General features: G+C 40.3%; 1 protein-coding gene across 1 annotated transcript; it reads left to right on the plus strand.

Moving 5' to 3' along the window:
• Positions 1–1,744: 1,744 nt before the first annotated feature.
• On the plus strand, positions 1,745–10,109 carry LOC120414153 (probable ATP-dependent RNA helicase DDX46). The gene is made up of 5 exons (XM_052711670.1): positions 1,745–1,904; positions 1,989–2,312; positions 2,370–4,199; positions 8,613–8,828; positions 9,714–10,109. Exons 1-5 carry the CDS (start codon positions 1,882–1,884, stop codon positions 9,937–9,939), a joined length of 2,619 nt encoding a protein of 872 aa, XP_052567630.1. The 5' UTR covers positions 1,745–1,881; the 3' UTR covers positions 9,940–10,109.
• The last annotated feature ends 2,575 nt before the right edge of the window (positions 10,110–12,684 follow it).

Genomic DNA, 12,684 nt, shown 5'->3' on the forward strand with positions numbered 1-12,684 from the left:
TTTAGAATTTTTAGAATTTTTAGAATTTTTAGAATTTTTAGAATTTTTAGAATTTTTAGAATTTTTAGAATTTTTAGAATTTTTAGAATTTTTAGAATTTTTAGAATTTTTAGAATTTTTAGAATTTTAGAATTTTAGAATTTTAGAATTTTAGAATTTTAGAATTTTTAGAATTTTTAGAATTTTTAGAATTTTTAGAATTTTTAGAATTTTTAGAATTTTTAGAATTTTTAGAATTTTTAGAATTTTTAGAATTTTTAGAATTTTTAGAATTTTTAGAATTTTTAGAATTTTTAGAATTTTTAGAATTTTTAGAATTTTTAGAATTTATAGAATTTTTAGAATTTTTAGAATTTTTAGAATTTTTAGAATTGTTAGAATTTTTAGAATTTTTAGAATTTTTAGAATTTTTAGAATTTTTAGAATTTTTAGAATTTTTAGAATTTTTAGAATTTTTAGAATTTTTAGATTTTTTAAAATTTTTAGAATTTTTAGAATTTTTAGAATTTTTAGAATTTTTAGAATTTTTAGAATTTTTAGAATTTTTAGAATTTGAGAATTTTTAGAATTTTTAGAATTTTTAGAATTTTTAGAATTTTTAGAATTTTTAGAATTTTTAGAATTTTTTGTAATTTTTAGAATTTTTAGAATTTTTAGAATTTTTAGATTTTTTAGAATTTTTAGAATTTTTAGAATTTTTAGAATTTTTAGAATTTTTAGAATTTTTAGAATTTTTAGAATTTTTAGAATTTTTAGAATTTTTAGAATTTTTAGAATTTTTAGAATTTTTAGAATTTTTAGAATTTTTAGAATTTTTAGACGGAGATTGATTTTTAGAGTTTTTATTTTTTTAGATTTTTTGAAAAAAAAAGTAATTTCAAGAATTTTAGAATTTTTAAATTTTTAAGACATTTTAGAATTTTTTAAGTTTGTAGAATTTTTAAAATTTTAAAATTATTAGATTTTTTAAAAATTTTGGAATTTCGAAAATGTTTAGAATTTTTAAGATTTTTAGAATATTTAGAATTTTAAAATTTTTAGATTTTTTTTGAATTTTTAGAATTTGTAGAATTTTTAGATTTTTTTAGAAATTTTAAAAAATTTGTAATTTTTTTGAATTTTTAGATTTTTTTAAATTTTAAGATTTTTTATAATTTTAGAATTTTTGTACCGTAAACTGGGGTCAATCGAGACACATGGGGTGAATCGGGACAGCAGTTTTAACCATGTTGGAGCACAGTATTTTGATTTTTCTGGTTGGTTTCGGTTAGAACAGACTCAGGCCAACAAAATGTGTACATCCATTTCCAAATTTAAAAACTTTAAGTGCTCTAAAAACTGCTGTCCCTATTCAGACTGTAGTCCCGATTCACCCCAGATTACGGTATATTTTACACAATTCACTATTGTTTTTTGTTTAGATATTTTGTATGTTTGGAATTTTTTTTTTCTTAAAATACTAGTTAATAGTATCAAAATCGAGATCAAAATTATATGTTTTGAGAAAAAAAAAAATTCTTAACAGTCTGGACCCGAAGCCTGATTTTTCTGTTACATTCTTATTGGAATTCCATATAAACTGTAACGGGGATTGAAGCACCGGGTCCTGACTATTAAAATAAGTTCAAATCCTTGATCAAATTGATGCATATTACCCTAGTACTAAAATTTTAGAACTAAAAAGTCGGTGTATTTTGCGGAGTAATCGAACCGATGCCACAACGGTGTAACCAACTGTCATAACTTTTCAGTGTTGTTGATATTTTGAAGCCGAAAAAATCGTTCAACGTTTGCAGTTTTCCAATATTTCCACGAAAATCAGGTGAAATTCAATACAGTTTCAAGGTTCAACTGTTTTTAACATAATCTAAATTCGTCGCAATGACGAGACCAGGCGAAAATGGGTAAGTTCCTCTTGAAAATCTAAGAACAATACTTTGCCGGATTGTTAGGTTATGTTTACAGCAATCGGTTCTCCCATTTCGCAGCCGGGGTGACCACCGGCGGTCCAGATCGCGCAGCCCGCAGGACCGGAAGAAGCGCCGCTCCAAGAGCCGCGATCGTGACCGAGACCGGGGCAGTGAGCGTAGTAGCGGCAAAACGTCGTTCCGGATTTCCGGAGGAGGCAGTAGCAGCTCTTCGTCGTCGGCGTCCCGGAACCGGAAGGCGGAACGGGAACGGGACCGCAGTGACAGGGAGCAGCGCGACTGGGAACGGGACCGGGAGTTGGAGCGTGAGCGAAATCGGGAGGCCGAACGGAAGCGGGAACGCGAGCGGGAGCGGGAGAAGCTGAGGGAACAGGCGACCAAGTAGTAAGTTTGTGCTGATTGGGACTTGATTTGTGTGATAATGATTATGATTTATTTTAGTGCACAAAGCGTCAGCAGCAGTGGAGCAGGTTCCAGCAGCGGCAGTAGCGGCTTCCGGCAGTCCAAATTTGACCAGAAGCCGCCGGGCTTCGTGGAGAAGGAAGTTAAGAAGCCTCCGAAAGAGGAGCCCAAGGAGGAAAAGGAATCGTTCGATTTGGCCGGTCCGATGGACAAGGAAGAAGAGCAGCGAAGGCTTGAACAGGAGATGATTAAACGGCGAGAACGGATCGAACGGTGGAGAGCGGAGAGGAAGCGGAAGGAGGTTGAAATTAAGAAGCCTGGTGGCGGGTCGGGAATAAACGTTCCGAAGAAGTGGAGCTTGGAGGATGATGAGGAGGACGATGACGATGATGGAGAGGGCAAGGGTAGTGCCAATGACGGGGAGGACGATGTCGATCCGTTGGACGCGTTTATGAAGGAAGTTAATGAGGAGGTGAGGAAGGTCAACAAGATTACGGGACCGGCACCAAAGGCGGCGGAAGGCAAGGCTGCGACCTCTTCGGGAGTTACAATTATTACCGGAGTAGCCAAGAAGAATACGGAAACGGTTAAAAAGGGCGAACTGATTGAGCAAAACCAGGACGGACTCGAGTACTCTTCCGAGGAGGAGCAGGAAGACATTAAGGACACTGCGGCCAACCTGGCCAACAAGCAGAAGAAAGAACTCGCCAAAATAGACCATTCCGGAATCAACTATCTTCCGTTCCGTAAGGTTTTCTACGTAGAAGTCCCGGAGATTGCCAAAATGACCCAAACCGAAGTCGACGCGTACAAGGCGGAACTCGAAGGCATCAACGTCAAAGGCAAAGGCTGCCCCAAACCGATCCGGACCTGGGCCCACTGCGGAGTCACCCGCAAAGAATTTGACGTCCTCCGAAAGCTAGGCTTCGAGAAACCCACCCCAATCCAGTGTCAAGCCATCCCCGCGGTCATGTCCGGCCGAGACCTCATCGGAATCGCCAAAACCGGAAGTGGCAAAACGCTGGCCTTCATCCTGCCCATGTTCCGGCACGTGCTAGACCAACCCCCGCTGGAGGAAGCCGAAGGCCCAATCGCGATCATCATGTCCCCGACGCGCGAACTCTGCATGCAAATCGGAAAGGACATCAAAAAGTTCGCCAAATCGCTCAATCTACGCGCCGTATGCGTCTACGGGGGCACCGGCATCTCCGAGCAAATCGCCGAACTTAAACGCGGCGCGGAAATCATCGTCTGCACGCCGGGCCGAATGATCGACATGCTAGCGGCGAATTCCGGTCGCGTTACGAACCTACGCCGAGTAACGTACGTGGTGCTGGACGAAGCCGATCGCATGTTCGACATGGGCTTCGAGCCGCAGGTGATGCGCATCATCGACAACATCCGGCCGGACCGGCAGACGGTCATGTTCAGCGCCACGTTCCCGCGCCAGATGGAGGCGCTGGCACGGCGGATATTGAAGAAACCGGTCGAGATTCAAGTCGGAGGACGGTCGGTGGTTTGCAAGGAGGTCGAACAGCACGTGGTGGTGCTAGAAGAGGACGCCAAGTTCTTCAAGCTGCTCGAGCTGCTCGGACTGTACCAAGAGCTGGGCAGCATCATCGTGTTCGTGGACAAGCAGGAGAACGCCGACATCCTGCTTAAAGATCTGATGAAGGCTTCGTATCCGTGTATGAGTCTGCACGGTGGTATCGATCAGTTCGATCGGGATTCTACGATTATTGACTTTAAGCAGGGACGGGTTAAGCTGCTGATAGCGACTTCCGTGGCGGCTCGAGGACTGGACGTGAAGCAGTTGATTCTGGTGGTTAATTACGATTGTCCCAATCACTACGAGGACTACGTGCACAGGTTAGTGTTTTTTTTTAAATGCTTTTAAAAGTTACAGAAAATCTGCAAGGTGAGATACACTTTGGAGGAATGGAACGACTCTTGGCATGAAAACTCGGACACAGATCGGAACATTGAATGTACTCAAGCTTACCCAGATACTTCTAATAACACATAATTTTGTAACTTAAGCTGGTCCGAACCTGATCAGTAACGGAGGAACCGACAATTTTTTGGAAGTTGTTTTTTTTTTGGTATTTTTTTTTTATTTAACGAATTAATTTCTTGGTTCTACCTACGACAATCTGCGACAGACGATCAATAAAATCGTGATGTGTTCGAATTTAAAAATTGAATAAATTTCAAGAATTTCAGAATTTCTTTTAAACATAAAAAACCCAAGAAATTTCAAAAATATATTTTTTTCAAAGTTTTAGAACTTCTAAAAATTTAGAAATGTCTAAAACTTTCAAAAAAATCACAATTTAAAAAAAATCTAAAAAATATATTGACTAAAATTATATCTTGATTATAAATATTTTAGATAATTAAGATTTCAAAAATAGGGAAATGTTTTTTAAGTTTGAAATCCTTTTTATTTAGAAAAGTTAAAAATTGTTGAGGTTTCCTGGCTTGGTTTCAAAATTAATAAAATAAAAAAATAAACATTTTTTAATATTAATTCATTAATATAAATATTTATGAATTAAAAAAAAATGTGAGTTCAATAATTTAAAAATCAAGAAATAAAAAATGAATTAAAAATTCTTGCAAAAATAAACAAATAAAACAAAACATAGATCAAAAACTTATTATTCTAAAAATATTGAAATCAATAATAATAAAAAAAATATCAAAACATCATTTTAAAAAGATTTAGTTTAAAAATAAAAAAGTACTTAAAAATTTAAAAGTCTTTAAATTTCAAAATTCGAAAATATTTAAAAATAAAAAAAAACAAAAAGTTAAAAAAATATTTAGAAATTTCAAAATTTCAATACTAAAATGAATGTTAATAAAGGTAAATAATTCTAGAGTTTTTTTTAAAAGGTCCAATTTTTGTTTTGTTTTTTGGGTGTTTTTAAAACCGCCTTGAGTCAGTGGTATTCAATAACACCCAAAAAGCAAAAAATTAAATGAAAATGTTTTTATGTCCTTAACCACGTGGGCACTTTTTTGGAAATCTAAACACTAAATTATACATCTAATCTAATTTAATCTAATCTAACCATCCCGGGAGCATTTTGACAGCTCCCATACAAACTGAGCGTACATCTTTTTTGTGGGCTCAGTGGGCCTAAGATGGCGGCCTTCGATATTATCTAGCCAAGCATTTGAAAATGGCGAATAGTTTAAATAAATATAGTGTTTGCAATCTGGATTCATTTTCTTAAAAAACTTGTTTAGAGATACGCCACGTTCAAATATTAGTCTAGAACAGTTGAAGCGAGCGTGCCGCGAAAGCGGTCACGAAAAAAAAATTTCCATGCAAATTTTGAGTTGCGTATTTAATGCCCAAGTAACATTTTTAAACCAACTAGCCACCACCTAGTTTTATTAAGGTTTTATGGTAGCATCTTGATTGCTTAATAGTTTTATTTGGGCATTCACCGCAACCAATAAGCAAGAGCTAATTAATAGGTTCTAACAGGGTTTTATGCCTCGTATTTGAAACCTTGTAACAATAAAAGCTAAATGGCTTTCATTAAGGTTTTATGAAAGTTTTAATAGAGTCTTGAAAATCCAATGACAATTTCATGCCAAACGGTTTTATCGCATGCTTCTTTAAAACCAAGAGTGTTTTAGCTGTCAAGTGCCATTAGGCATGCAAAAAGCTTAATTAAAACCACAAGCTCCTGAAAAAGCTTTTAACGCGGCCAATTAGCAGTGCATAAATATGGCGCTAAACGCGTGTTCTGATTGAATGTGATTGACCGCCATCTTGGTTGAAAAAATAGAGAACTGAGAAATTTGATTTAAATTTGACGAAAACACTCATTTATGCTGAATTTCTGATATAATTAATATAGCGATAGATGTTTATAAATAATTTGAAAAAAAAATTCAAAGAATTGCAATTAAATATTTTTTATCATTATTTAAAAATTATGATTCTTTGTCGGAGACGCAGTCGATTTGGCGGTCCCATCACTCAAGTATCGGCTAACATTCCCATCCACTTCCCCGTGTCTTACCACTGGTCGTGGCCGGCGTCGGTATTGATCAGCACGATAGGGACCTTTGAAAATTGCGAAGGGGTGATGATTGGTTCCTACTTTTCATCTGTGGTCCACGGAGCAATGTTTGGGGGTCCTGGTCAATAACGAAGTAGCAGCTACGGGTAGACACCAATGCTATGCTATGCTAATGCTAATTTGAAAAAAAAATTCAAAGAATTGCAATTAAATATTTTTTATCATTATTTAAAAATTATGATTACAAATAAGGATTTTTTATGAAGCGAGTTGATTTTTTTTGGCTCTATCTTCCCTACATTTATCAATAAACCAACCGCAGCTGAATTTGAACCACAAATTGCGAGAAATAAGCTTTTCTATTATTTATCATCTCCATTTTTGCAAACCATCTTCATTTAATCATTTGGCAAGACAAAGACTTATTTTTGCCATAATAAAACCTATTTGGCATAAGACGTTTGAAGACGTATGAAATGTCATTTTTCCTTAACTCCTGACTAGGTTTTAACAAAGGTTTTAGCAAGGCTTTGAGCATGTTGTTAGGATTCAGTTGTAAAGCAGTTATAAATAGGCCGTGACAACCTTTTGCGAAGGTCCTTTTGGGTTTTAACAGAGGTTTATCGGGGTTCTGGGGAGACTGTTACGACTTAGTGGTTTTAATGTTGGTTTTAGCTTATAGGTTTTATAGCCGTTGTGACAGCTTTGATAAAGCCTAAAATGTTACTTGGGTGGGCGGACTCCGACGAGGCCCACTGGCCATCTGGCGGTGAATACGCGTAACTCACGAAAACTGTCATCTTAGGGTCCGGCTGAATCTAACACAAACGCAGCCAGTCCGATGAAAGCATGCTGGAAAGTCTTGGGATTATATTACGCCCCAAGCACTTTTCTTGTCATTATTGTTTTGAAACGGGCCGTACTGAAAGATTCCTTTCTGGAGGAAACTCAATACACAAACCAAACTTTCCGATTGGAAAAATATTTTAAAAAAATCCGCGAACACTCAATCAATTTTTTTCTCAAGCTTTCGACTAAAACTCTGCTTTTTTAAATAATGTTATATTTTTGTTGCGAAAACGTTGCAATAGATATTATTTCAAGTGCATTTGTTTTCGAGTCTAAAACGATGCTTCACTGAGAAAACGTGGCTGAAACATAGTTGTGACATATTTGGCATCTAAATATAAGATTGTTGTAGCTTAGCTTTCTGATCCCTTGTTGCAACTTATTTTGAACTTAATCATTTTGAGCATTTTGCGCATTGCTACTTGGGTAATAATTGCAGTACATCCGAGAGCACCCGAAAATATACTACAAGAATTAAAGCGGCCAGCCCTACTACGTAGTGTTTAACGCAGAGAGGATTCTGAGAACGGATCACATTTCACAGAATCTCCGGTGGATAATGCGTGGACATACCGTACCAAACTCTCCTGTTTACATTATTATACGTGTTTTGTAGGATTTGTTTAGTGTAAAATATAGTGTTGTTATAGAACCAATTAAATATAATAATGCAATATAACGATCATTTTATAAAATCCCTGCACCTATTTATAATTATCACTCACCCCATGCACACAAACAGCGACACAATAGAAATGAAATTTATCACGACAAAACGGAACTGCGCGTCCCCACAGGCACCGCACACGAAAATCTAAACACTATATATTACATATTTAAAAACTATTTCAATGGACGCAAATATATTAAAGATCAGAATCTGACAACGCCGGTATTTTTTTTTTTCAAACATAAAAAAAAAATGTTAAGCCCGTTACTAAATTTTGGCAAATATTTCATTGTTGGTTGGAATTATAAAAATACGGACGTTGGCAATTCTAAAACCTAACGATATCTGGAATGGACATTTTCCGAAATGATGGTCATCCAGAATTAAATTTCCCTGAAGGACGTAATTTTCTCGGTGTCAGGGTGTTAAATCATTAATTGTCGTTTTTTTTTAAAATTATTTTTACACATTAACTAAAAAAAGTCGTGAATTCCCAAACAAATTTGACGTTCTAGAATGTCAATGTACTTCAACAATTCAAATACCATCCTTTGCATGAAAGACCTAGTCACAGCATCGCAGCTCGAAAGGCACGCCGACGGGTATGAATGAAAAGTTCGGACATTTGGTTGCGTAATACAACGAGGTGCTGCGGATTCAACAATCAGAAACGTTTGATAATGTTAAAATAATCCCTATAAACTTATCCTCCAATTACAGATGCGGTCGCACGGGTCGCGCCGGCAACAAAGGTTTCGCGTGGACCTTCCTCACGCACGAGCAGGGCCGCTATTCGGGGGACATTATCCGTGCGCTCGAGCTCTCCGGCGGTACCATTCCGGACGATCTGCGCCAGCTGTGGGAAACGTACAAGACAACGCAGGAGGAGCAGGGCAAGAAGGTCCACACCGGTGGTGGGGTGGCCTGTGTCGGGAGGCGGGGCAAAGGGGGGGTCGAGGGGGGGAGGGGAGGGGGGAGGGGGGGGGAGGTGGGGAGGGGGGGGAGGGGGAGGAGGGGGGGGGGGGGGAGGGGGGGGGGGGGGGGGGGGGGGGGGGGGGGAGAGGGGGGGGGGGGGGGGGAGGCGTGGGGGGGGGGGGAGGGGGGGGGGGGGGGGGGGGCGGGGGGGAGGGGGGGGGGAGGGAGGGGGAGGGGGGGGGAGGGGGAGGGGGGGGGGGGGGGGGGGGGGGGGGGGATGGGGAGGGAGGGGGGAGGGGGGGGGAGGAGGGGGAGGTGGGGGATAGGGAGGGGGAGGGGGGGGGGGGTGGGGAGGGGGGGGGAGGGAGGGGGGTGAGTTGATGTGGGGGGAACGGTTTGGAGGGGTTGAAGTAAATGGGGGGGAGAGGGGGAATATTTATATAAATAGGGGGTGGGGGGAATAGGGGGAGGGAGGAGGAGGGAGGCTGATATAGAAGTAGGAGGGAGTGGGATGGGATAGTTGGGGGGTGTAGAATAGGAGGAGGGTTTGCGTTGGAATAATGGGGGTGGGGGTTGATGAATAATGATGATGTGGGTAGATTTTAGGGAGGGAGAGGTTATGGGAGAAGGGGGGGAGTTGTGGGGAGATAGATAATTAGAGTTAGTAAGGTAAATTTGTAGTGTTTGGGGAATAGGGAGGGAGTGTATTAGTATGGGGAGGATAAGATTGTATGGGGTGTGTAGGGGTGAATTATAGGAAAATATAATGGTGGTGGTAGGGAATTTTGGGGTGAGGGTAAGATTAGGTAGATGGGGAGTGGGATGTTGAGAGGGGGGGTAGGGGGGGGGGGGGGGGGGGGGGGGGTGATGATATGTAAATGATAGTTAAATGTGAATGGAGATAAGTTTCCCCGAGTATTCGGAGGCGGGCCTTACGGTGCGCGGTACGTACGTTCCGCCGGGTAAGAACCCGCCCGAGGGCGAACGCAAGCTGTATCTGGCGATCGAGAGCTGCTCGGAGCTGGCGGTGACCAAGGCGAAGCGTGAAATTACGCGCCTCATCAAGGAGGAGCTGCTGAAGCTGCAGGCGTCTCACCACATCGTCAACAAGTCGCGGTACAAAGTTATTTAAAGTATGGACACTATTATAGCGTTGTATTGATTTAGTTGTACTAGGATTGAAGGGAAGAAGAATAAGCGATGACTCAAGTGTGTAACTGTGAACAGAAATCAAGGTTTAAAATTTGTTCGATGTGTAAGCATCGAAAAAGGATAAATAAAGTACTTTAACAAATTACTAGACACATTAAAAATGTTTTATTTCTGAAAGAATGCTAAATTTAGGACAAAATACAAGTTTATGTAATGTGTTGCAAAATAAAGATTTTTTTCAGCATCAGTCGTACATTTATTCAACGAGGCTCTGCAGAGTTTGATAAATACGGTGAGTGTTACAAGTTTGCAAGATCCTTTCCAATGTTTCGAAAAGATCAACTTTTTAGCAACTTTAATGAGTTGCATGTTAAACTTTTCAGTACTCTTTGTTGAGTGATAAAAAGCAGGCGATTTTATTACTCCAGGAGGACAGGAAAGGTAGGCAGTTTTACGATGAAGTGGCAGAGATAAAGTTTTATTGCCGAAAATTTAAATTTTTCAGCATTTGTATCGAAAAGCAATACTTTTCGATACTGTTATCAGGGGCGAATTTAGACAGCAGTTTTGGCCATGTTCTTGCAAAATATTTGGATATTTTTAACTGCTTTATACTTAATCAAACACATAACAAATAAAATTAGTACATTCCTCCTAACATCTGCTAACAGGTATCTAGATTTCGATGGCTCTGTGCTCTTTTGGGCTAACTCACGATATTATCGCGGGCATCACTAATTGGAGTTCACACGCGTTGATATCCAGAGCAACATTTGAAAGGGGCGGTACGACATTGCTCTTACGGCCTTTCGTTCCATTTAAACGCGTGTAATGAAAGGCCGTAAGAGCAATGTCGTACCGCCCCTTTCAAATGTTGCTCCAGATATGACCACAAAAGAATAGAGTAATCTACGTGCGTATGTTTTGCGTGTCTGTACACGAAAATAAAGTGAGGTTTTGTCAGCCAGCAAAATCAAATGGTGCGCTTTTGTGCGTACGCGAAACGTCATAAAGCTCTATGGCCACATGACAGCCGCAAAACAAAACAAAACAACTGTTGTCAAAGGTTAACAATTGCCTTGAGTTTTCAGCTGACTTTTTAGAAAATATACAAAACAAGCTGAGTTCACAGCCAAATCAACGCTGAATTTCAGTTCGGCGATTTTAACCTCCGGTCAGTTGAAGCGAAAAAGAAACTTGATTTTATCTCGCAATAACCAATAGGAGGATGGCGTCACTATTTTTAGACCCGCCTACTTTATCGACTTCATTTTGCTGGGCGAGATAGGACGCCGTCTATTTTTAGACGATGACTCAGCACTTTTACACTCTTTTGCTCTTAAAAAAACCAGATGGCAGCACGATGTAACGCCACGTCCCTATATGAATCCCAGCAAGCTAAGTAGAGCACAAAGGCATCAATTTTTTGTCAAATCCCAGATGAAGTTGACGTTGACCGTCCTCCTTTTAGAAAGGACAGTGTTCGGCCCATGCCTCGAAGTTTCAACCATATTTGCGCAAGTTTAATTCAGTGTGCGCAACCCCACCCCTGCAGCGCTAACAGGACGGCGCTGTCAACTTTGACAGCTAAAAGCAACGGCGCGACGGCGAATGGTCGCACGCAAACGACAGTCGCAAGAAGGATCGAAACTTTTTACTACTTTGTAAAAAGTGATCGGAATAGAGAAAGTTTTTCTTGTTTTAGTGAACTTCCCCGTGTTTTAATCTGTCCGAAAGGCAGTCCAAGAAATCCGCGAGTTTCACAGTCTGTTCGATCGATGATTCGCCGCAACAGACAGCCTACTTAGATTGTAAATAGTGGCAAAAAGTTAAGGATGTCATCAAGAAGAAAGAACAACAAAACAGCTCGGAAGGAGGGTATCGGAGCTGAACTCATCAAGATGGGCCCGGACAAGTTGGCGACCTGTCTGCATCAACTAATTGTCAATATCTGGGACACAAAACAGCTATCGGAGGAGTGGAAAGAGGGAGTAATATGCCCAATCTACAAAAAGGGGACAAGTTGGATTGTGGAAACTGTCGTACCATCACTATTCTCAATGCGACATATAAAGTGCTGCCACAGATAATTTTCTGTCGTTTTTCGGAGCGAGCAAAGGATATTGTTGGGACGTACCAATCCGGTTTCGTGGAGGGTAGATCGACGATGGACCAAATATTTTCGCTACGCGTAATAAAAATTCGTAGCCGCGTATGACTCGATCGATCGAAGGTGTTACGGGACTAGCGGGCTTCGACGGCGACGAGTTCGAGGTTGTTGAAGAGTTTTTGTACCTCGGACCGTTGGTGAAGTCGAAGCCTGCCTACTGTGGACTCCACAAGATCCTAAGGTCTGGTCACCACACTGACACTGATTAGACCGGTTGTTTCTAACGGGCACGAGACGTGGAAGTTGCTCGAAGATGACCTGCAAGCCCTTGAGTTTTTTGAACGACGAGTTCCAAGGACGATCTTTGGCGGCGTACGTGAGAACAATGTATGGACTCTATGGCAAGCCAAGTATTCGGAAAGTCACCAAGGCTGGCCGTATCCGGTAGGCCAGATACGTCGCCAATCAAACCAGAACATCAAAATGGTGAAGTTGGTATTTAATTCGGTGGTTGGACCAAGTGGAGGAAGATCCGAAAAATGTGGATGTTGCACAGCGAAATTGGAGAGTAGCAGCGCATCTGGAGACACCTCAAGACCCGGAGGTTGTTCGAGC

The sequence above is a fragment of the Culex pipiens genome, chromosome 1, assembly GCF_016801865.2.
Source record: "Culex pipiens pallens isolate TS chromosome 1, TS_CPP_V2, whole genome shotgun sequence".
In the NCBI taxonomy this organism is placed as follows: domain Eukaryota; kingdom Metazoa; phylum Arthropoda; class Insecta; order Diptera; family Culicidae; genus Culex; species Culex pipiens.

Coding starts and splice junctions, on each gene's coding strand:
- LOC120414153 (XM_052711670.1), top strand. CDS start 1,882: ATGACGAGACCAGGCGAAAATGG. Junction 1,905..1,988: donor ACGAGACCAGGCGAAAATGG/GTAAGTTCCTCT, acceptor CCCATTTCGCAG/CCGGGGTGACCACCGGCGGT. Junction 8,829..9,713: donor GGGGTGGCCTGTGTCGGGAG/GCGGGGCAAAGG, acceptor AATGGAGATAAG/TTTCCCCGAGTATTCGGAGG.